Raw genomic sequence first — 24,984 nt, 5'->3', positions numbered from 1 at the left:
CCTTCTAGAATTAGAAATCTATGTCTGACATCTGACCACACTGAAAACATAGGGTGGGTAACAAAGATATTTGGCACTCCACAAGACTGAAATAGGAGTCAGAAGAATTTATTCTTAGCTCCAACAGAAACACTTATTAGTAGTGACCATAGGAAAGTCACCAAACCTCAAAGAATCTTACAATGTCTGCATCTCTTAGGTGCGGATTACAATAGTTGCCTCAAGAAAGTATGATATATAAAAATGTGATGGAAACCATGTGGGGCCATACAAATTTAAGAAATTATTAATATTACCTTTCTTCTTTTCCTGGTCTTGGTGGTATTCTCTTTTCTTTCCTTTGGTTGTATCAAAAAACATTCTTTAGGCTATTAAGAAATACAAATGAGAACATTTTAATCTTTTCATGATAAAGTGTCAATTAGTGGCATGAACCCCAAAGTACTTTCTGCCATGCATGTATTCTTCAGAGTATCTTGGTAATATTCTACAGAAAGAGAGATGCTGGAAGATCTACCGTAGGTTACTATGCAGCGGTTGGGCTGAGAGAATTTGAGAAAGTCAGAAAGCGCAGATGACTTAAGACTGGAGAATCTTTGAGCAAGATCAAATTGTGAGTGAGTGTATATGTGTGCTTGGTGTGGAAGTGCACTGTATTGGAGATTGAAGACAGTGGCCGAGTTTGTATAATACAGCAGAAATCCATGTGATTAAAATTAAGATGTGGTAAGACAGTCTTTGACTAGAGTGACTAGGGTTTTCCATGAACTAGCTGTGTGTGAGCCTACATTTCCAAGTCACTGGTTTATTGTTTTGTATTATACATTCCTTTCCTCTTTTCAATAAGCATAGAAAATCCAAAGTAAGATATATTAACTTATGTTTTTATAAACCAGCTGCATCAAATGCCTTTGCTATAATGACTACAAAATGAATGTCTTTGCTACTAGTCTGATAACTGTCTCAGCACCACAGTATCTAGAGTAATCTGTTTTGCCTGTTGCCTTGACCCCTGTGTACCCCAGTTTAGTACTATTTTTACCCTGAGGGCTCTTTTCTAATGTAGAAAAACAGGAAATTTGGACTAAGACCTTGATTTATAAAATAGAATGCCCCAGATTCCATATTTATTAATCATAAGCAAGAGTATAAAATGTTTCCTGTGCTGGACCTTTTATGCAACATTGTCAAACAAGTTGCCAAGTAAGATATAAAATGTAAGTGAAAACTTATTCTGAGTTTTCCTTGATTAACTTTCCATTCCAACCAGAGAATACCCAGTTTAAACTGATAAGCTACTAACTAAAGCAATCTTGTCTCCACTGGCTCTGTTAAAATGATTACAGATGAATCTTTCTATGAAAGCTTGCAGACAGCCTGCAGATTGAGAATGTCTATGGCCTGAAGTCAGAGAGAAAGATATAATACTGCAAAATTTCTTCAAGACATGGGGCCAAAGACCTGCAGTTTCAAGATTCTCTTTTAGTTATTACAGAAATAGATTTAAAAAGTTCAGGATTAAAGCAACATGGGAAATCTTGAAATTTTAGTTTCCTCTAAGATAAAACAAAAAACCTGCAAAGAGCAATTGCATCATAGCTAAAGAAAAGAGAGATATGGCTTCTTTTATTTAGAAAGTTAAACTGTCTTGTGGATATAGATACATGCCAATTTGATGCTGGTACATGCCAATTAGAGACTGTGCCAAGGCCACTAATATGTCACAGAAGCTGCCAGTTGGCCATAAGAGTCCAATTACAAACCAGGCCAGCGTTCAGCTCATGTTCCTAAGGCAAAGGCCGGGATATGATTAGCAGATCCCTTAAACTATACTGCATTATCTCTACCAGTATCAAGGTTTTTGGGAAGCGTATTTAGAAACCTGTTACAATCTATTTAGTGTATGGAGGTGTTCTCGAGGAATATGTTCAGTGTACTGGTTGCATTTGTGCTAGGTTTACAAAGCCAATTAATTAAAACATGACATAAATTAAATCTAGAAATGAGCTCAATTGTAAGAATATGGACTCTTTAATTCTGGGAGAAAAAAAAACGTAATTCTGAATCATGCACAGGAAAAAGAAACATGCTTGATGAACTGCTTTAGCCATGATATTGCTTCAGTTAAATGATAGGTTCAAATTCTTACATCATCCTAAAGGAAATGCAAAATAATTTTTGGTTTTGGAGACTAGTTACTTTAGCTGGCTGTGGTAGGGTGCCAATGAAGAGGCCAATTTTATGGGGTCAATTTCCATAGAGGTGAGATGACTTTATGGAGAAATCCAAATCCACAGTATTGAAAATTCTTACATTTAGTTAACTGCTTTATGAATGCTGCTGTTTACCCTCAGGGAGACTAGGTAGGAAGATGTGAAAGAATCCGGCCAAGCCACTAAGCATTTCTGGAAACCAATTCCAACACTGTGTGACTTTGACAGTTGATAAGTAATGTCATTTCTTTATATGAAATGTAGCAATTTTAAATATGTAGTCTGAAGAATCACACTCCCCTAAAAAAATGTTGCTTTTAAGGGAAGCAACTAGAGCATATTTTCAATTCCTTAAAGTATCAAAAATTACTTTAAGAATGATTCTCCTGGTTACACATGGCAAATGGACCTCAAAATACCAGTAAACTGAAAATAAAGGGCATTGAAAAGGACCTATTGAGCAGGATCTATATAAAACCCAAAAAACCAGGAGAGAGAACAACAGCAATGGAGAGATTTCAACAACTTTTTGGAAAATGGAAAGTGGCTGGAGCTGGATGGAAGTGACTTGGCACAGAGAGAAAGCTAGCAGCTGGGTTTCAGAAGGTTCACAATAAGTGAGTCTTTGACCCGCTCGACTCTGAGAAGGTCCAGTACTTTGGAGGCACAAAGTACTACAGAGAGTAAAGGGTTAAAAAAGAAGAGATTGGCTGAAAGTTTATATTTAGAATGATTAGCTACTCCTGTCCCCCACTAGGTGATATCTCCTACCCTGGTAGCCAAGCAACTATCCCATTACTACTTCCTTTCACCTTGCCTGTCCTGCCAGCCGACTGGAGATCTATTCTCTGAAGATATCAAGGGGATCAAGGCTGGGCCAGGGGAGAAAGGGCAGAGGCTGAGGCTTGCCTCCATTTCCTGTCCCTATTCCATGCTTACATATTGCAGGCAGGAGACTACTGAATTCCTCTTTGGAAAAATGGAATGGCCTAAAAGAAATACCATCAGAGAGTGACGTTTGGGAGTTCCATAGTAAAAAATCCAGCTTGTTATCCTATCACCCTACCATGAATACACTAATTGACAAACCCAACTCATCACTGTTTCAGTGTATCTCTCTTCAATAAGAATGGATAGCTAAGGTTCCTCAGACATCTAAGGAAAGTCTCCAACACAAGAACAAATAAATAACAAAAAGAAAAATGAACCTAGAGAAAAGTTGGATGGTACCTCAAAATAATGACAATTCATATCCTCAGAGAGATAAGGGAAGATTTTGCAACCATGAAACAAGAACAAGATGCTGTAAAAATGGGAAAAACCGTTAAGCATTAAAACAAATAAGAAAGGTGGGATAAAAATAAATGAGGAAGGCTTGAAGATAAAGTAGAGGCAATCTCCCAGAAAGAGATGAAAAATGAAAAGAAAAAAGTGGTGAGAAAATCAGAGAATCAACCCAAGAGATTCAATTTTTCAATAAATGATATTATAGAAAAAGAGATCACATAAAACAGTAGGGGGCTTGGCATGGTGTCTCATGTCTGTAACCCTAGTGCTTTGTGGGGCCAAGGTGGGAGGACTGCTTGAGGCCAGGAGTTTGGGACCAGCCCTGGTTACATAGTGAGACCCTGTCTCAACAACAACAACAACAACAAAAAACAGCCAGGCGTGGTGGCTCACACCTGTAATCCCAGCACTTTGGGAGGCCGAGGCAGGCGGATCACGAGGTCAGGAGATCGAGACCATCCTGGCTAACATGGTGAAACCCCATCTCTACTAAAAATACAAAAAATTAGCCAGGTGTGGTGGCGGGTGCCTGTAGTCCCAGCTACTTGGGAGGCTGAGGCAGGAGAATGGAGTGAACCCGGGAAGCGGAGCTTGCAGTGAGCTGAGATCGTGCCACTGCACGCCAGCCTGGGCGACAGAGTGAGACTCCGTCTCAAAAACAAAAACAAACAAACAAAAAGGCTGGGCGTGGTGGCTCACGCCTGTAGTCCCAGCACTTTGGGAGGCCGAGGAGGGCGGATTACGAGGTCAGGAGTTCAAGACCAGCCTGACCAACATGGTGAAACCCCGTCTGTACTAAAAAGACAAAAATTAGCTGGGCGTGGTGGCTCACGCCTGTAATCCCAGCTACTTACGGGGCTGAGGCAGGAAAATCTCTTGAACCTGGGAGGCACAGGTTGCAGTGAGCCAAGATTGCGTCACTGAACTCCAGCCTGGGTGACAGAGCCGAGCTCTGCCTCAAAAAAAAAAAAAAAAAAAAGAAAGAAAAAAATTAGCTAGTGTGGTGGCGCATACCTGTACTCCTAGCTACTTGGGAGGCTGAGGCAGGAGGACCTCTTGAGCCCAGGAGTTCAACGTTGCAGTGAGCTATGATTGTACCACTGCACTCCAGCATGAGTGACAAAGTGAGACCCTTGTCTCTAAAAAGGAGTCATCAAAGAAATAAAACATGACAAAATAAAATTAAAAAAAAGAAATATATATGACAAACTTTTGTGTTGCCTGATGGAAACTTTCTAGAACATAAAACTCCAGATTGAAAGCCCATTAGGTATAGGGTACTATGAATATGAAAAATACCCATACCAAGGAGCATCACTGCGAAATTTCAGAAAATCATGGGCAAAGAAGATTCTAAAATTTTCCCCTTCAAAATAATAACGTACAAAATACAAAGGATCAGAAAAAAGAATAGTGCCAAGATTTCTAAAAAGCAATAATGGATGCTAGAACTTAATGGAATGATGCTTTCAAAATTATGAATAAAGTTTATTTGCAAATTAAACTTTTATACCCAGCCAAAGTATTAATCAAGTGTAAGAGTAGAATAAAGACATATTCAAATATGAAGTCTCAAAAAATTTACTTCCTACCTGCAGATACTGAAGGCTGTATTTCAGAATATAAAGGGTGAAACCAAACAAAAGGAAGCTATGGGATTTAGCCAAAAAGGAGTCCAGCCCAGGAGGGTGCTGAAGGGGCATCCTAGGATGACAGTTAAGAGGTCTCAATTGTTCAGTGGGCCTGGAGAATAACCAGTTTGGAGTGAAATAGAAATATGGAGTTTTGCAGCAAAACAAAACAAAACAAAACAACTAATCTATTTGAGCATATGGAAAATATTATTCATGGGCATGTGGAAGAGATGTTGGAACATATGGAAACAATTAACAATAGGAACAGAGTAAGCCAGGCAAATAAAGAAATGAAGCAACTGTTAATGCCATGAAAATAAAGAGCTGTATAAGAAAGGAGGGATGGTTATAGCTTCTTTCTCTCAGTGTTGAACAATATTTCCATCATCATAATGACGTAATAGTGACAACTGTTTTGACCAAAATGTGGTATCTTGTTGGCAGGGGAGGCAGCAGTTGGTGAGGAAATAGGAAGTATAATAGATAGGAGAACCATGTCCTCATATGCTATGTCAGGATGTCAGTAGATTACGTCAGAAATCGATAAGTCAAGAAATACCCGTGTAAACTGTAAGGCAGAAAGTAAGGAAAAAAGCTAGAGAAGCTGAAGTTTTCTCTTAGTAAATAAGTAATACTGTTTGATTTTTAAATTTTTTAAATTTTTAATTTTTGAGACAGAGTCTTACTCATTCTGTTGCCTAGGCTGGAGTGCAGTGTCATGATCTCAGCTCACTGCAACCTCCGCCTCCCGGGTTCAAGTGATTCTCTTGCCTCAACCTCCTGAGTAGCTGGGATTACAGGCGTGTGCCTCCATGCCTAGCTACTTCTTGTATTTTTTGTAGAGTCGGGGTTTCACCACATTGGCCAGGCTTGTCTTGAATTCCTGACCTCAAGTGATCTGCCCGCCTCAGCCTCCCAAAGTGCTGGGATTTACAGGCCATGAGCCACCACGCCCAGCTGATATTTTTAAAAAATATATGTATGATTATTAGGTTGGTAAAAATAAAAAAATTTAAATTGCCATTTTACAACAAAACAAGCATGTTCATTATAAAGATAAAAACAACTTAGAAGTGGCTTTTAGTTTCTTTTGGACATGGTCAAAGTTATTCAATACACACTCACCAAAATGACAAACATTAAAAGGCCAATAACTCCAAATGTTGACAAGGATATACAGCAACCAAAACTCTCACACCCTGATAGTGGGGGTGCAAAATGATACATTATATAGGAAAAAGATCTGACAGTTTTTTTTTTAATGAAATTGAAGATGACTCAGCAATTGTCATGTATTTACTAAACAAAAATAAAAATACATGTTCTGCCCTGATGTGAACACTATACAAACATCACTATGTACCCCATAAATATGTAGAATTATTATGTGTCAATTAAAAATGTAAAAAAAATAAAAAAGCTTAAAAACCATTCCCCAAGAAACTTGTATGTGAATATTCATGGTGGATTTATTCACAATAGTGCCAAACAAGAAATAGCCCCAGGCTGGGGTGGCTCACACCTGTAATCCCAGCACTTTGGGAGGCCCAGGTGGGCAGATCACTTGAGGTCAGGAGTTCAAGGTCAGCCTTGCCAACAAGGTGAAACCCCGTCTCTACAAAAATACAAATATTGGCCAGGCATGATGGCAGATGCCTGTAATCCCAGCTACTCAGGTGGCTGAGGTGGGAGAATCGCTCGAATTCAGGAGGCAGAGGTTGCAGTGAGCTGAGATCGCGTCATTGCACTCCAGCCTGGGCGACAGAGCAAGACTCCATCTTAAAAAAAAAAGAAAAAAAAAGAAAAAAAAAGAAATAGCCTCAGGTGTCCATCAATAGAGGAATGGATAAACAAAATGGTACATTTGTATAACTGAATACTACTCAGTGTTCTAAACTGAATTGTATTGCCTTGAAAGTCATATGTTAAAACCCTAACCCCCAATGCCACTATATTTGGAGATAGGGCCTTTAAAGAGGCAACTAAGGTTAAATGAGGTGTCATAAGGGTGGAGCCTCAATTCAATGTGACTGGTGTCTTTATAAGAAGAAGAGACACCAGGGATATGCACAGACAGAGAAAAGACCACGTGAAGACATAGTGAGAAGGCCATCTGCAAGTGAAGGGGAGAGGCCTCAGGAGAAACCACACCTGTAGACATCTTGATCGCAGACTTCTAGCTTTCAGAACTGTTGTTTCAGCCACCCAGTCTATGGCATTTTGTTATGGCAGCCCTAGCAGACTTAATGTGCTCAGCGATAAAAAGGAGTGAAATACTATACACTGACATGGAGGAATCTAAATAATACTCTGTCGAATGAAAGAAGCCTTAAACAAAATAGCATGTAACTGTATGATTCCATTTATATGCCATTTTAGAACAGGCAAAATTAATTTTTTAGAAAAAATATCGGAACAGTCGTTGCCTCTGAGGCAAGGAATTTAGCATGGTGATTGACCCAGGTGGCATGAAAGGATTCTGGGGATGATGATCCTGTTTTTTCAATCCAGATTGGGCTTTGAATTACATAGTTGTATTTATTTGTCAAAATTCACTGAATGGTATATTTGACATTTGTACATTTATTGTATATTAACTTTACCTCAAAAGAAAATATACATACTTTAAGACAAATATTAAACATTAGTCAGTGATATGCATGCTGAAGTATCTGGAGTGAGTGTACTGATTTTGCAAACTACTCTGAAATGTGTCAAAAGTAAAGTGATTGATGAAGAATGTGCTTGAACAACACTATGAAATTTTGGACTTTGAAGACATGGAAGGTGAGGGCTTGAAGAAAGAAAAATCTTATTGGAAACTAAAGGAAAGGGGCTCTTTTTATGCAGTGGTAGAAAGTTTAGCAATACAGTTTTCTGAAATTATATGGAAAATGTGTCTATTGGCAAGGGTAATCTAGCTAAGGAGATCTTCAAATAGTGTTGAAGGTGACACCTGATTTCTTCTTGGGTCTTACAGTAAAATGAAAAAGGAAGGAGTTAAATTGAGAGAAGGAATATTAAAGATGAAATCAAGGGTGTGACTTAAAACCATTCGTTAAGACCTCGGAAGAAACAAAGATGGTGCCTCAGAATACTATTCAGTCATATAGGAGCGCTTTAAAGAAATTAAGGGTGTGCTCACAGATTTTCTTAAACAAGATGCCTCTAGGAAGCTTAAGGAATATTGCCTCATATTCTCTCAGCAAGGGCCCAAGGTAGAGAAGAGATTAGGGGTGTGACTTCTGCCTAATGGAGTGAACCCCCAGAAGCATCACAGGTGACACCCACAGTTTTTAAAGGAGGTATATATGCAGAAATACCACTAGTTTGGGCTGAGAGAGTCAGAGAACAATGAGAACAGAGGCCTTTGGACACGGAGAATTCTGTCAAGAAGCAGGCTGCATTAGCTGCTCAGTTGCAAACCCATTCTGCTTTTAATAGAAAAAAAAAAGAAGAAGAAGGATAATTGGAGGACAAAACAAAGCCCCAAGGGCAGAGCCAAGAACCATGGAGAATTACTCTTAGGCCTCAAGACTTAATAAATAAACTCCTGATATTTGCTTGGATGGCCTTCAGAATGCTGTGTACCAATGACTCCATGTGCCTCCTATTTGCCTTCTTTTGAATAGAAATGTCAATAAAGGTTATACTACACTTGTCCCACCACTGTGTGTTGAGCATGTGGGAGAGGTAACTTGTCTCTTTAGTTTCATAGGTTAAGAAGAAGAAATGTACTCAAAGAGCTGTACTTAAGGAATTAAAACTGAGGAGCCCCAACTGCACCTGGACCTGATTTAGATGACAAGATTTTGGATATTCAGCTCACACTGCAATGGGATGAGACTTCGCAGTCCTTGGAGGGGTGAGTATATTCTGCACATTGAAGGGATATAAGTCATTGGGGGGCCAGAGGAAGAGTGTGGTAGCCAGATTCCAGGATAGCTCCTCATGATCTCGATCTCCCGGTACTCATATTCCTTTGTAATCTCTTCCCCATGAATGTGGACTGGACTTACTAACTTGCTTAATATGGCAGAAGTGACGAGGTGTCAACTCTGAGAATAAACTATAAAAAGATTGTGGTTTCTGTCTTGGCTGCTTTTGCTGGTTCCCTCTTGGATCACTCGGCCTGGGGAAAGGCAACTGCAACGCTGTGAGGCAACCCTGTGGAGAGGCTCAAGTAGTGAGAGATTGAGACGTGCCAGCATCCACACAAGTGAGCTGCAAGGTAAACTCTCCCCAGCTGAGCCTCCAACCCCAGCCCACAACTTGGCTGGTACCTGACAAGAGAAGCAGAGCCAGAGGCACTGAGTTAAGCCATGTCTATGAGATAACAGAAACTGAGATAATAAATGTTTTTGTTTTATTTTAAGCTGCTAACTTTTGGGTAATTTGTCAATGAAACAATAGATTAATACAAAGAACAGAACTGAGAAACCATAATGAAAAGGAAAAAGGTGAATCAGAGAATGAATAGGACACAGTCCTGTTTTCTTTCAACAATAGATAAGCATAATCTTGGAGATGAAGAGTGGAAGAAATATGAAATGACCAATGCTCAAATAAAGCAGTAGCAAGAAAATACAATAGTAGAGAAAGGAGAGTAAGAAGGGAAAGGGAGAAACACTCCTGCTGAAGATTCCTTTATGATTAAAGGAGATAAACAAAGGCCAGCAGAAGAAAAAAGAAGTCCACTGTGGTCTCTGAGCAGGAGAAGATGGGTCATGGAACCACTGAAATGTTACTGACATCATGGAAGCATCAAGGAAAAGTCAAAAAATCCTTCATAAGGGTTTATATTCTGGGAACCATAATTACAAAGTCACTAGGGCTGGCTCTGAAATGACTGATGCTGAAGAGGGAAGAGGGTGATGCAATCTCTAGGAGTAGGGAATTCATCATTTATTTTGGAAGTGATTACTGGGGGAAAAAGATTACTGTTGGCAAATCTTTATACTCACATTATTAAGCAGGCCAAGGATGATTATTTAGATGTGAAATGGTTGCTAGAGATGAGGTAGTTGCATGGATTTAAAAACTTTAAAGTTATAAATCTGCTGCTTAAAATACTGAACAAACTAGAGGCATGTATTCAGTGACACAAATGTGAGGCCCAGCTATGGCAAAGGAGGGAACATCATCTACCTTGACAGATGCTCTTGCCTGGTGATATTAAAGCCTAAATGTATATTACAGCTGACAGCATCATGCCAAGTAGTTCCTGTACAAGCATAAATAAAAACTGAAGGAATAGTACATTCTTAAGCAAGGTTGAAACAAATCTAAAATTTCAATATAGCATAACATTTTTTAAAAATTGATCCAGAAAAAATGCAGTTATATTTAGAAAACATACATCTGGTCATATCTGCCAAATAAGAGCCCCAAACTGTGTTAGGTACTATAGTGGACACAAAAGAAACCCTGGCCCCAAGGGACTTACGAACCAGCTGGAGACTCAAGTTCTATGCGTGTAAACAATTAGAGAAGGACTCCTGAAAGGACAGACAGTATGCCTGACAAGTAAGTCATCCTTGGGGTGGTGGGATGAGTTCCAGAGGGAGAAGAGCAGTGGGAGAGAGGACAAAGGAGGCCACAGGGGAGCTGGAGGGACTGTGTGGGCAGGCAGGGATGGAGAGGACAGACCCCAGCCCTGAATGTCAAGGTGGAGGAGCCTTTCAAGGAGGGAATTGTGTTGGGAAATCAGGGATGTGGTTGGAGGAGGGATAGGGCATCACAAGGCCCCAAGAGACCTCTGCAGGCAGCTGTGTCAGGGAGGGGACAGCTCACAAGCTGGGACAAAGGGCTGAGATGGGAAGAGTCATGAGAAAACTGGGATACTGGTATGGTCATTCATTCCTTCATTTCACAAATAATGAGTGCCAATTAAGGGCAAGGTTCCATGTCAGGCGCTGTGGAGACGCACAGATAAAATCTGTCCTTGAGGTGAGTCTCCTGGGGATAAGCAGGGACCAAGATGGGCAACACTCATATGAGGCAGAGGAGCACATGCAGATTCTCATGTCAATTCAGAGAAAAATGATATTTCTCTGGCCAGGGAAATTAGGATAGGGTTGGAGAAAGGGGTTAGGACTTGGACTCTTCAAAGCAATTTGGTGGTAAAAGAAATTAAAGCAAGAGAAAAGTGATTAAAAGGGGGCAGTAACAGCTTAAGGTTTTGTAATTATTTTTTTGCTTGGCAGAAAATAGCAATGGCATGTGACCAACACAACACATGAGAACACGGTTAATCCAATTTTCCTGAGCTGAAAGAGAGAGGACAGGTAAAAAGGAAAGTGAAAGCAACAGTATCCTTGGAGTCTGGCTCACAGCCAAGCAGATGGGCCATGACCCCCAGAACCCATCTCTCTGAGCCTCTGGTTCTTTGTAAAGTGGGTACCACCTACCTCCTAGGGATGCTGTGAGGATTAGGTTACAGTGTGCCTTATACAGTAACAGTATTAACTACTCAATAAAAGGTCTTTATTGTTTTACCAATGAGTCCAGAAAGAGCAAGGAACAAACAAGAAGAAAATCAAGGGGAAAGCAAGAAAAAAACGAAAGCCAATGGAGTATGAAGAAGACTACGTGCAAGTAAGTCCTGTAGGTAGACATTGATTAGAGGCAAAAGTCAGAGAGGGCATGACTATGGTATGATTAGTGGGATAAGCTAGGGAAAAATTAAACCCCACCTTGAGGAAATAAATTGAAGAGCTACGGATGTGTTACCCTGTAGGTTTCCAGAAGAATGATTGAAACTAAAACTAGTATAGGGCCTTTGAGCAAAATATTTAATGGTTGGAGAAAAAAAACCAAGATGATTATATATTAAACATGTATACCTTTCTGCATGTCCCTTCCCAGGAAGAAAAAATAATGGACAAAATAAAAAAGATTATAATATAATTATTAACTATATAATAATTAACACTTCAGTGATTACTCTCTGATAACCACTGTTTGAAGTGCTTATCAAGTACAGTCTGATTTAATCATCATTACAACTCTGTGAGGAAGAAATAATTGTTATCATTTACCAAGAAGGTGACTGAGTCACAGGGAAATTTAACTTGTCCACTTGGGTGGGCAAGTTAAGCAACACTACACTAAATTGCTTCTCACAGTTATCCTGAGCTGGGTCACAAACTTTGGGTAGAATAACACTCTGGCGTAATGAGTTTAAAGCACCTACAATAAGAATAAGACCCCAAATTGTTGCAATGAAAAATATAGTAACTTTGGATTGGTAATAGACAGTCGTTTAAAAAATCACACGTAAGCCAGGCACTGTGGCTCATGCCTGTAATCCAAGCACTTTCGGAGGCCAAGGGAAAGAGGATCACTTGAGCCCAGAAGTTCGAGACCAGCCTGGGTAACATAGTGAGACTCATCTCTACAAAAAGATAAAGAAATTAGCCGGTGTGGTGGTGCACATCGATAGTCCCAGCTGCTCAGGAGACTGAGGTGGGAGGATCACTTGAGTTTGGGAGGTTGAGCCTGCAGTAAGCCATGATTGTGCCACTGTCCTCTAGCCTGGGCAACAGAGCAAGACCCTATCTCAAAAACAAACAAACAAAACCCCAAATCACATAGATTTATTAGGTTGGTGCAAAAGTAATTTTTTAAAATTAAAAGTAATGGCAAAAACCACAATTACTTTTGCATCAAACTAAATACCAATCAGGTTTGATGGAAACCCAATGAGAAAAAGCTACAAATGGATGTGAGTGGCATTTCTAAAGTCAGTAGGAAGATTAAAAAGGCAATAAAAGGTCACAAGTTTAGGAAAAAAGATTATCCAAATGGCCAATTCTGGTAATGCAAAGACCACAAATCCCCTGTTAAGAATGCATATGACAGACCATAATGCTGGGCAGAAATAAGGTCCCAGGAGCCTGCTGGCAGCATGGCCTGGTGCTGTAATCATGCACTCGAATGTGTGATAACCTTCTCTATCTTTATACTATTTATCTCCTTTTAGGAGTTGTACCCAAAAGCATAAGGCTGGATTTTTGGCAAAAATGTGATGTAAGAATCTAAGATATTATTGTGAAATGCATTTATATAGTTAAAAAACATTAGGAACCAGGAGCAGTGGCTCACACCTGTAATCCCAGCACTTTGGGAGGCCAAGGCGGGTAGATTGCTTGAGCTCAGGAGTTTGAGACCAGCCTGGGCAACACAGAGAAACCTTATCTCTACAAAACATAAAAAAATTAGCTGGGTGTGGTGGTGCATGCCTGTGGTATCCCAGCTACTTGGGAGGCTGAGGTAAGAGGATTGCTTGAGCCCAGAAGGTCAAGGTTGCAGTGAGCCATGATTGTGCCACTGTACTACAGCCTGGGTGATAAAGCAAGATCCTGTCTCAAAAAAAAAAAAAAAAAAAAAGAAAAAGAATTAGGGCAAAAAACAGAACTTGCTGGTTTACAATGAAGGAAGCATGGCCCATGGCCTTTTCAAAGGGAAAGAAAGTAAAAGGCTCTCTTAAATCCCACCAACAACCGATATTAGGACGTGGGGAGTTCAGTAGAGAGGAGGAAAGGGCTGATTTCAGAATTTAACAGTGGTGGCTCTCCCACAGTGACCCCTCACCTGTTTGGTTTTCTCTGAAGGTACAGGAACTGGAACTGTCTCCTGCTGCATCACTTCTGTGTCTCCTCCTCCTTCACCATCTGATGCTTCTAGAAAATATAAAGTTTGAAAATCAGAAAAGTCTCTCTCTCTCATTGCTAGTGCAAGCTTGGTACCATCTTTCTAGAAGGTTCTATCTCTTCACTTTTTAATTCTACCTCAAAGAAGCTGCACTTAAGGAAATGGTCCAAAGTAAAACAGATATTTAAGTACTAAGATGGCAATCTCATTTATAAAACCGAAAAACTAAAGATAACTTAGATGTGTCACCTTAGGAGGGAATGTTTTGTCATAGAACACTCATACAAGAGGACGTTTTACAGCCTTTAAAAAATGGTATTTATTAAGAGTTTACAATGACAAAAGGCTGTCTTATGATGATAATAATAAGTGGTCAGGGCTAGAATTGAGTGGTTACTACATGTTTAACACTATGCTTCACAGACATTATTTAATTTAATTCTTACAATATAACTACTGATTTTACAGATATGAAATCCCTCTATTCTTAGATAAAAAGACTGCTGTTTAGAGAGGTAAAGTCATTTGCCCAAGGTCACACACCTGGGAACTAAAGTCTATTTGAGTCTGAAGTTATCCCCAGCAAGTGATGCCTGCACCCAGAACCAGCCAGGCTTTGACATTAGATGCTGGCCCCAGGGGGAAATGTTAAGAAATTGTGACAAAGGGATTACAGGTCATGAGAAATTCTTATTTTGAATTTTTTAACCTTTCCACAAGAGAAAAAATAAATTCTTACCCCAAGAATCAGGAAAAATAAAAGTTTTAACAGTTTTCCTATTTATAAAGCTCTTCTGAAGAAACACGGTGACCAGAAGGTTCTTATTTCCCATAATATCGCACTGCCTTTCAGATTTTAGTGCTTGCTTCCTTTAAACAAATTTTTGATCTATGAAAGACTTTACTCATTCCCTTGAGTTTCTCTGTATATCTCAAAGTGAGCCTCAAATGTGAATTTGTGAACATGTTCTGTCAGAGTTCATATTTAGGTCCGACTTAACCATTTTGTTAGGCTCGTGCTTTTAAATGTTTGCATACTGTGATGGTCAATCTTATGTGTCAACTTGACTAGGCCATGGGGTGCCCCGATATTTGGTCATACATTCTGGGTGTTGCTGTGAGGGTATTTTTAGAGAGATTAACACTTAAATGGATAGACTGAATAGAACAGATTAATTTCCATAATGTGAGTGGGCCTCATCCAATTGGTTGAAATAAAAGCACTGACCTATCCTTGAGTAAGGGAGAATTATTCCTGCCTTTCAACTTGAACTGAAACACCAGCTCTTCCTGGGTCGCAAGCCTATCATGTTTAGACTAAAACTGCATCATCTTCTCTAGTTCTAAGGCCCTTGGACTAGGACTAGAACTAAACTATCAGCTCTCCTGGATCTCCAGTTTGTCAACTTGCCATGAAGATCTTAGGGCTGGGCTGGCTAGCCTCCATAATCATGTGAGCCAATTCCTTAGAATAAATCTCGTTCCTTATATAATCCTGTTGGTTCTGTTTCTCTGGAGAACCCTGACTAATATGTATACTTTTTTTTTTTTGAGACGGAATCTCTCTCTGTCGCCCAGGCTGGAGTGCAATGGTGTGATCTCAGCTCACTGCAACCTCCGCCTCCCGGATTCAAGCGATTCTCCTGCCTCAGCCTCCCGAGTAGCTGGGATCACAGGCACCCCCCACCATGCCTGGCGCCTGGCTAATTTTTGTATTTTTAGTAGAGACAGGGAATCGCCATGTTAGCCAGGCTTGTTTTGAACTCCTGACCTCAGGTGATCCGCCTGCCTCGGCCTCTCAAAGTGCTGGGATTACAGGCATGAGCCACCATACCCAGCCTAATATGTATACTTTTAAGTGTGTAGCATGAGAAAAAAAGCCTACCCAACAGGGTAGTGAAAAATAGCAGGCAGATTAACAGGCCCTTCAAAAATAAACAATTAAATTGTCATTAAAAGTATTTATAGGATCTCTGCTTCTAGGAAGATAGCTGTAGTAGTTACACTGTTCCCTACCCCTCTGGCGAAGTACAATGAAAAATCCTAGACATTACATATTTAAAAAAATAGAAAGACTCTGAAAGGTGGAGAGAAGACAGCAGACCAGCTAGAGATTTTAGGGACCAAGAATAATTCAATAGCAAACTCCCTGGGTTATCTTTTTGCCTCATTATCCCAGACTAGGAGCTGAAGAAGGCAGCTACCTGGAAATGCCAATGGAAGCCAACCAAAAAAGCCCCAACAAAAGTCTGCTCTCTCTACCAAAATGACCACGAAAGAGGAAGCCTAGCAAGACTAAAACCTTTCAGACAATAACCACTTGACTGTAGCCAAACACCACAGAAAAAACTATGACCTCATCCTCACCACCAAAGACAGAATGGGGAGCCTAGACTTCCACCCTTGACAGGGTGTAATGAGGCACCCCATGATGGACCCCTCAAGGCTCCATCTCCTACCAGGGTGATGTTGGAGACAAACTGGGAGCTGGGATTTTTATCCCCAGAGGGTGGTAATGAGCCCTCATCCATCCCCCACTGCCACCACCACCACCACCACTGCAGTATCAATGGTGACCACATGAGGAGCCTGGACTTCCATCCCCTCCTGGCTGTAATGAAGTATATCTTTCCTATCCCACTGGGATGGTGTCAGAGGAGGCCTAGTGGAGAGTTAAGACTTTCTATATCACCCAGCAGTAATGAGGCCAAATCCACACTAATAGTTTCAGCAACCATTAAAAAGGCTACATAGAGAGATGTACTCAAAAACACTGAGATAAATCAAAGTGGGCTTCTACAATATGTTCAAGTAACCCATAGGAAGATAGGGGACCAACCCCTACTCCTCCCCCACACAGAGATGGAAAAATTAGTGATCAAACAAAAGAAAAAAACGTATACACAGATTTAAACCCCCAACATATCAATGAATATATTAAATGTAAATAGCCCAAACATACCAATTTAAAGACAGAGATTGACAGAATGAATTTTAAAATATGACCGAACTATATGCTGTTATAAGAAACTTACTTCAAATATAGGTCAGTGGAAAGCAAGAGTGGCAATATTAATTTCAGGGAAAGTGGACTTCAGAGCAAAGAAAATTACCAGAGATGAGAGAGACATTATATAATGATAAAGGGTAATCTGTCAAGAAGACATAGCAATCCTAAATGTGTATGCACCAAACAGCAGGCTCTCCATGCTTTGTAGAAGTACAAAGCATGTGAAGTAAAAACTAGTAGAAATAAAATGAGAAATAGATAAATCCATAATTGACTTGTAAACTTTAACAGTCCTCTCTTAAAAATTGAGAGAATGACTAGATAGAAAATCAGCAAAGATCTAGAACTGAGTGGCACCATCAAGCAATAGGATATAATCAACATTTGTAGAAGAATCCAATCAACAACGGCAGAATACACACTCTTTCCAAGTGTCACAGAGGGTATACCAAGACAGACTATATTCTAGGCCATAAAACATTAACAAATTTAAAAAGAATTGAAATTGATAAACAGCATGTAAAAAAACTTTCAGCAACATTATGGCTAATAACGAAAGGCCAAAGCTTTGCTCCTGACTGGGAACAAGGCAAGGATGTCTGCTCTTACCAGTCTTATTTGACACAGTGCTAGAACTTTTAACCAGTGCAATATGACAAGAAAAGGAAATAAAAGGCATATACATTAGAAAGGAAGATAGCAAACTGCCTCCATTTGCAGATAATATGATTGTGTACATAAAAAATCCCAAGAAATCTAAAGGCTACCCCAAGTTCTGTGAAAATTCTTATATTGGCTTCTATCAATGGGGGCTCCTTTCTCTTAATATTCTCCAACCCATCTTCATCTGGGATCCTTAAGGGAAACTATGTTTCTCCTTCTTCCTCTTGTCTCTGTACTTCTTTCTACACTGTTGGTAGCCTGTACCTTGTAAATTGGCACATAATTTTACCTTGTCTTACAATGTGTACTGGTGTTGCATAAATGTTAGGTTTTCTCTCCATCTGAACTGTAAACTCTCTGAGGGTACATATGAGTGCCCAAAGTACTTGACCCAGTGTTGACTAAAAGTAAAAAAGACTCCCCATACCTATTGCTTTATTTACATTTTTATTATAAAGTAACATATATTCTCTATGTAAAGCATATAATCCCTTATACAAATTTCCTCATATCCTCATATCATAAAAATCCTTTGAGGTAAAAAGAATGACCTACAAATAAATGTCAGGATCAGCCCCACAAATGTTTAAAAACCAATGAATGAGCTTAAAAAATAGAAACTCTGTATTCCTCCATTCCTCAGAATCTGCTAGCTGAAGAACACAGTCTATATTTAAGCAATCTAGTTGAAAATAAATACACTAGTCCCTTGGTATCTGTGGGGGATTGGTTCCAGGACCTGTTTCATCTACCAAAATCCACAGATGCTCAAGTTCCTGATATAAAATGATGTAATATTTGCATACAACCTATGTACATTCTCTTGTATACTTTAAATTATCTCTAGATTACTTATAATACCTGATACAATATAAATACTATGTATAGAGTTGTTACACTGTATTGTTTATGGAATAATGACAAGAGAAAAAAGTCTGTACATAGTAAAGACACATTTTTTTTCAAATATTTTTGATCTGTGGTTGGTGAAATCTACATATGTGGAGCCCATGGATATGGAGGGCTGACTGTAACATATTTTTAAAGATGTGTGGCACTTATGCAACGAAAACTATGAGAAAGATTTAAAATACCTTGCTTATAAAATGCTCTAAATCTGTTACTTCTTGTTCCAAAAAGTTATTTTATCTGACACCTTTTAACATATAAAATGAGATCATCTTATATCACTGTAAATTGGATAATTTAGTTGTTTCCTTAGCCTGTGATGTTTTTTGACTCCAAAAGAAGAAACTGCTTTTCTGAAGTAAGGATGCTAGTTCTGTGATTTCCATTAAGAGAATATTGAAAGAAAAGTATGGGGACCCAATCTAGCCAGGTTGGCTCCAGTACTCAGGTTCCTCCAGGATTGCTGGGATTCGAGGAGGCTAAGCTGGGCCTGTGCCACTCAGTCCCAGTGGTTGATTCAGCCAGTTAAGTGGAGTCACTAAGACTGCACTGCCTCTTCCCCAACTCCTTGAAGAGTCTACTTAAAAAAAAAGACACTGCCAGATGGGATTGGTTAAGTTATTCCAAAAGAGGAGTCATCAAGTACACTGTCCTTTTTCAACCCCTGGCAAATATAAGGCTGCACATCTTCTCTTTACCTCAATCCCTACCTTCATCTTCTTTTTGATAAGTATCTGAAGTTCAGTTTCCCATCATTTTCCTTAGGTTTTCAGGTATTTGCTTGCATAAACTCTTGAAGACACTGGGAGGGGCCCTGGCAATGGGATCATACAGTCAATTGTTCTTTAAAATGTGCAAAAGAGTACGTTAAGACCGCCGTCTTCACCACAATATGTTAAGACCATTGTCTGTTTCCACTCAGAATTCTCCTGCCACGTATCTCCCAGGGAGTAGTGCTGGATGGCTGGGAGCATTTTTGGGGATCCATTTAGAGGAAGCTAGTTGCACATACATTTAGTTTGAATTTAATGGGATTTTTATGTGGTTTGCAATCACTTTTGTCTATGATCAAATGATTGCTAGCTGTTCTAGTGCTGGCATCCTGCACTAGACACCCTGTGCTAACTCACCAGACATTCTGACACAAAGTGGGCAAGGCTAGAGGGTGTAGATCATGACACAGATGTGCCTAGAGCATCAGTCCCTAGAACCATGTGGGAAGTGGAGGAGGAACCAGGTTTGGAATGTAGGAAACCTCAAACTAGTCAGTGGAAGATTCTTCCAATCATAAAAAATATAAAACTGTAAGTAGAGAATTAGGTTCTCATTTATGCCTATTTGAAATGGAACGTCTCTCCTGTAGGATACATATAGTAGATGGTGCACTGTATATGACTGAAAAGAAACTATATTTTTTCTTTATTTGATGAGGATGAGTAAAATACCAATTTTCAGAATTGCTGTGGTTGGGGCAGTACTGTTATTTTTTTCTTATTTAAAATAACTTCTTTCATATCCAATTAAAAAATTTTTTTTCTTTTATATTTAATTTTATATTAGGAATTTTGCATTCTGTTTCTAAGAGAGGGCCCATGAAATTGTATAAGCTCAGGCCTCAGAAAAACCTACATCTTCCCTAGCGAACAACCTTGCTCCTCTGTCTTTATTAGTTCTCACAGTTAAGAACAACAGGCTAGGGGTTGTAGCTCACGCCTATAATCCCAGTGCTTAGGGAGGCTGAGGCAGGAGAATCCCTTGAAGCCACAAGTTCAAGACCAGCTTGGGCAACAAAGTGAGACCCCATTTCTAAAAAAGAAAGAAAAAGAACAGAAAACATAACATGGATGAATTTCAACAGCATGATGCCAAGCAAAAGAAGCCAGGCCCAAGAAGCTATATAATGCATGATTTTATTTATTTTAACATTCTAGAAAGGGCAAAACTATAGAGGCAGAAAAAGGATCAGTAGTGACCAGAGACTGGAAGTGGGGGACTTCTGGGGGGTGATTTAAAAATAAAAGCATCAAAGAGACCTCTTACCAAAATAATAGAGGAATAGAAGGAAATTTCATTAAGCTGTAAGCAGCTTCTTTTGAAGCAAGGATAGTGAGGAAGATTATGGATTGTGGGATTAAAATAATCTGGGGTTCAAATCTCTGCTTCAGCAATTATTAGTTGTGTGATGTTGGGCAAGTGTTACAAATTAATGGAAGTTAGCTTCAATCATTATTTTTTAAAGTGAGGTTTATTGAGGAATAATTTACATATACTAAAAATAACTTTTACTGAAGAGTTCTATGGATTTTGATTAATGCATACAGTTGTGTAACTGCACCCAGTGGGATCAGCATACTTTTAAGGTAAAGGACATAGGGTAAGTAGGTGTTGGGTTTGCAGAGTAATATGAACATTATTGATAACTACTCAACTCTGCTGTTCTAATTTATACACTGCCCTAGGCAGTGTATAAACAAATGGAAATGGCAGTGTTCTGATGAACTTTATTTATAGAAACTTGTCCTGGCTGGATTTTTTTTTTTTTTTTGAGATGGAGTTTTGCTCTCATCGCCCAGGCTGGAGTGCAATGGCGCAATCTCAGCTAACTGCAACCTCCGCCTCCTGGGTTCAAGCGATTCTCCTGCCTCAGCCTCCTGGGTAGCTGGGATTACAGGTGCCCACCACCATGCCCAGCTAATTTTTGTGTGTGTGTGTATATATATATACACACACACATATATACACACACATATATATACACATATATACACACACATATATATACACATATATATACATATATACACACACACACACAGACACACACACACACACACACACACACACACTTTTTTTTTTAGTAGAGACAGGGTTTCACCATGTTGACCAGGCTGGTCTCAAACTCCTGACCTCAGGTTATCCACTCATCTCGGCCTCCCAAGGTGCTGGGATTATAGGTGTGAGCCACCATGCCTGGCCTCCTGGCTGGATTTTTAATCAATTAAAAAAAGTTTCAAGGGTTTTTTTTTTAAGAGTTTAAACTTTTCATTTTATTTTGTTTTACTTTATGTGCCAGGATCCATGTGCAGAACGTGCAGGTTTGTTACATAGGTATACATGTGCCATGGTGGTTTGCTGCACCTATTGACCCATCCTCTAAGTTCCCTCCCTTCACCCCTCACCCAACAACAGGCCCTGGTGTGTGATGGTCCCCTCCCTGTGTCCATGTGTTCTCATTGTTCAACTCCCACTTATGAGTGAGAACATGTGATGTTTAGTTTTCTGTTCCTGGGTTAGTTTGCTGAGGATGATGGCTTCCAGCTTCATCCATGTCCCTGCAATGGACATGATCTCATTCATTTTGTGGTTGCGTAGTATTCCATGGTATATATGTACCACATTTTCTTCATCCAGTCTATCATCAATGGGCATTTGGGTTGGATCCATGACTTTGCTATTGTAAATAGTGCTGCAATAAACATACGCATGCATGTGTCTTCAGAGTAGAATGATTTATATTCCTTTGGGTAGATATCCAGTGATGGGATTGCTGGGTCAAATGGTATTTCTGGTTCTAGATCCTTGAGGAATTGCCATACTGTCTCCAAGAATGGCTGAACTATCAATTTACACTCCCACCAACAGTGTAAAAGTGTTTTTATTTCTCCACAGCCTTGCCAGCATCTATTGTTTCTTGACTTTTTAATAATTGCCATTCTGACTCGCATGAGATGGTATCTCATTGTGGTTTTGATTTGCATTTCTCTAATGATCAGTGATGTTGAGCTTTTTTTCATATGTCTGTTGGTCACATAAATGTCTTCTTTTGAGAAGGGTCTGTTCATATCCTTTGCCTACTTTTTGATGGGGTTGTTTTTTTCTTGTAAATTTGTTTAAGTTCCTTGTAAATTCTGGATATTAGACCTTTGTCAGATAGGTAGATTGCAAAATTTTTCTCCCAATCTATAGGTTGCCTGTTCACTCTGATGATAGTTTCTTTTGCTCTGCAGAAGCTCTTTAGTTTAATTAGATCTAATTTGTCAATTTTGGCTTTTGTTGTAGTTGCTTTTGGTGATTTAGTCATGAAGTCTTTGCCCATGCCTATGTCCTGAATGGTACTGCCTAAGTTTTCTTCTAGGGTGTTTATGGTTTTGGGTTTTACTTTTAAGACATTAATCTATCTTGAGTTAATTTTTGTATAAGTTGTAAGGAAGGGGCCCAGTTTCAGTTTGCTGCCTATGGCTAGCCAGTTTTCCCAGCACCATTTATTGAATAGGAGATCATTTCCCCATTGCTTGTTTTTGTCAGGTTTGTTGAAGATCAGATGGTTGTAGATGTGTGGTGTTGTTTCTGAGGTCACTGTTCTGTTCCATTGGACTATATGTCTGTTTTTGTACCAGTACCATGCTGTTTTGGTTACTGTAGCCTGTTTCTGAGTATATAGTTTCTAATTGTTAGGTACAGATGTCTACGTATGATCATAAACTTGTGTTTTAAAAAATGTTACATGCTGGCTGGGCGTGGTGGCTCAGCCTGTAATCCCAGCACTTTGGAAGGCCGAGACAGGCAAACCACGAGGTCACGAGATCGAGACCATCCTGGCTAACATGGTAAAACCCCGTCTCTACTAAAAATACAAAAACAAAATTAGCCGGGCATGGTGGCGGGCGCCTATAGTCCCAGCTACTTGGGAGACTGAGGCAGGAGAATGGCGTGAACCCAGGAGGCAGAGCTTGCAGTGAGCCGAGATCACGCCACTGCACTCCAGCCTGGGCGACAAAGCAAGACTCTGTCTCAAAAAAAAAAAAAAAAGTTACATGCTTATGAATTTTAATCTCTTTTATCTATCAATTATTGGGGTGTATGTATATTAACATCTTCCCCTCTCATTTTGAGCTTGTCAATGTTTTACAGTAATTCTACCAATTTTTATTTACATATTTCATAGCTGTCTTAGGTGCACGCAAGTTTAGAATTGTTATGACTTCCTGTAGAATTGTTCCTTTTATCATCATGTTGTGGCTCTATTTTTAAAAATCCATTTTATTTAGTTCAGTATCATTTTGTGGGGGAAGTTCTATATTTCTAGAGGTCATCAGCTGTTCTCTGGGAAGGCTACATTATACACACTGAAAAGTAATGCTGGATACACAGCTGTACTTCAACAGTCTACAGTGTTTTGCTAAAATTACTCAATCCCTAGGAGCCAGAATGTTTTATTTGGCCAGGGCTGGGAACTACTCTTCAAGAACCATGTTCCCAGCTCATTAAGAGACTCCCACCAGCATCACTGAGAAAGAACACAATTCCCATATCCAAAGAACAGGACCCTGAGACTGAACTCTGTGAAGGCCGTAAGGCCATGCCAGCAACACAGATCACAGGGAAGGGAAGGGGAGGAAAAGGCAGTGAGCAGCCTAGCCAAGGAGGAAGAGGCTCTCAATTCTGAATCCACCTATACTCACAGAGGTTGTGTAGTGAAGGAAGGTCAATCTTTTATTGCTTCTGCACATTTTTCAAAATAATTACTACAGATAAGCTGTGACTAGAAAAGAAGGGTTTATAGTCAATTAGGCCACATGATCAAATAATCATATGGCCTGTAAGTGTATCTCTCATTTACTCTAATTATTCAGAATGCCTGTTCTTACTTTATCCTTGTCTCCTTTCCTTTTCCATCAAAATCTCACCCCTACCCTCTAAACCTCAGCTCAGGTTTTCCCTCCTCTGTGAAGATCTTCTGAAGGCAGAAACAAGAAACAAGACTGTCTTAGGGGATAATGTAGCAAGCAGTTACAACTTTCACTAGGAAAGGAAAATGGGGCAGGGCCTGTATGAAAATGAGGAATTCATTGAAGGAGAGTCCAGGAGGAGCAAGACAGGCTTGTCATGCCCACTGCAGGGCATCTGGTTGCTTTGAGGGGGCTGCTTGGAGGAGCTCAGGCAAGTTCGGCCCTCAGCCTCCTGGCTTCTTCAAGTCCTGCAGTCCTGGGGTCCAGGTGCCAGGACACAGGACCACTCAAAGCTGTGGGCGTGTGGTGCTTCATCGGGCTTTCTATTGGCGCCAGTCCAGTTTTATTTGTTTTTTTTTTTCTAGTTATCATCTCTTCCTTTTTGCTTTTTTGCTGTCTAACATACGGCAAAAAACTGGGCATGATCTATCTTCTCCATCTCTCAAGCTCCTTAAGATCTCTTCTTCCCTCCAAAAGATTTAACAAAACAAATGCTTCTGGATATAAGTCCTTGTGATTTGATTCTCTCTATCAGAAGTTTTCTTGTCACTCTGAACTGGAAAGGAGAGTGGGTGATCCTTTTTCTCCTTTCATTTTGCCATTTTTAGTGGCAACAGCTATAGCCTGATGTACATTCCAATAATGCTCCTATTTTCCTAGTTGAGACAACAGATCTAGAGTTTGCTTACAAAATTTTTAAAGTTTTCTGTTCCCACAGAAAACTTTAAAGCTAGAACTTTTGGACTAGGATGGTAAAACACTGAGCTGGAGTCATTTCATGGGTCCTGATAATTTGACAGAAGGCAAAGTACTAAGAACAAAAAGATCATTTGAAAAACACAACTAAAGAAAAATGCCTCAACTTTTTATGGGATGCTTAAATG

At 39.7% G+C, this 24,984-nt stretch overlaps 1 protein-coding gene and 1 long non-coding RNA gene across 5 annotated transcripts in view; one reads left to right on the top strand and one right to left on the bottom strand.

The window, feature by feature from the left end:
• The window catches only part of CMSS1 (cms1 ribosomal small subunit homolog), a 362,036-nt gene that overhangs the window by 17,726 nt on the left and 319,326 nt on the right, over positions 1 to 24,984 (bottom strand). For both annotated transcript variants that reach the window (XM_031009313.3, XM_055383549.2), the window contains exons 2-3: positions 13,730 to 13,818; positions 297 to 368 (exon numbers count right to left, since the gene is read on the bottom strand). In XM_031009313.3, coding sequence (XP_030865173.2) covers positions 297 to 368; positions 13,730 to 13,818 — 161 coding nt within the window. The remainder of the gene's footprint in view (positions 1 to 296; positions 369 to 13,729; positions 13,819 to 24,984) is intronic.
• Positions 1 to 24,984, top strand: part of LOC115933981 (uncharacterized) — a 139,839-nt gene that overhangs the window by 99,147 nt on the left and 15,708 nt on the right. For 2 of the 3 annotated variants that reach the window (XR_010132679.1, XR_008678620.2), the window contains exons 2-4: positions 8,845 to 8,999; positions 11,341 to 11,421; positions 11,645 to 11,731. This is a non-coding gene — a long non-coding RNA (uncharacterized lncRNA). The remainder of the gene's footprint in view (positions 1 to 8,844; positions 9,000 to 11,340; positions 11,422 to 11,644; positions 11,732 to 24,984) is intronic. The other variant, XR_008678618.2, reaches the window with a different exon arrangement.

The sequence above is a fragment of the Gorilla gorilla genome, chromosome 2 (assembly GCF_029281585.2).
Source record: "Gorilla gorilla gorilla isolate KB3781 chromosome 2, NHGRI_mGorGor1-v2.1_pri, whole genome shotgun sequence".
NCBI classification, from domain to species: domain Eukaryota; kingdom Metazoa; phylum Chordata; class Mammalia; order Primates; family Hominidae; genus Gorilla; species Gorilla gorilla.
This window is presented reverse-complemented; position numbering and strand designations above follow the sequence as displayed.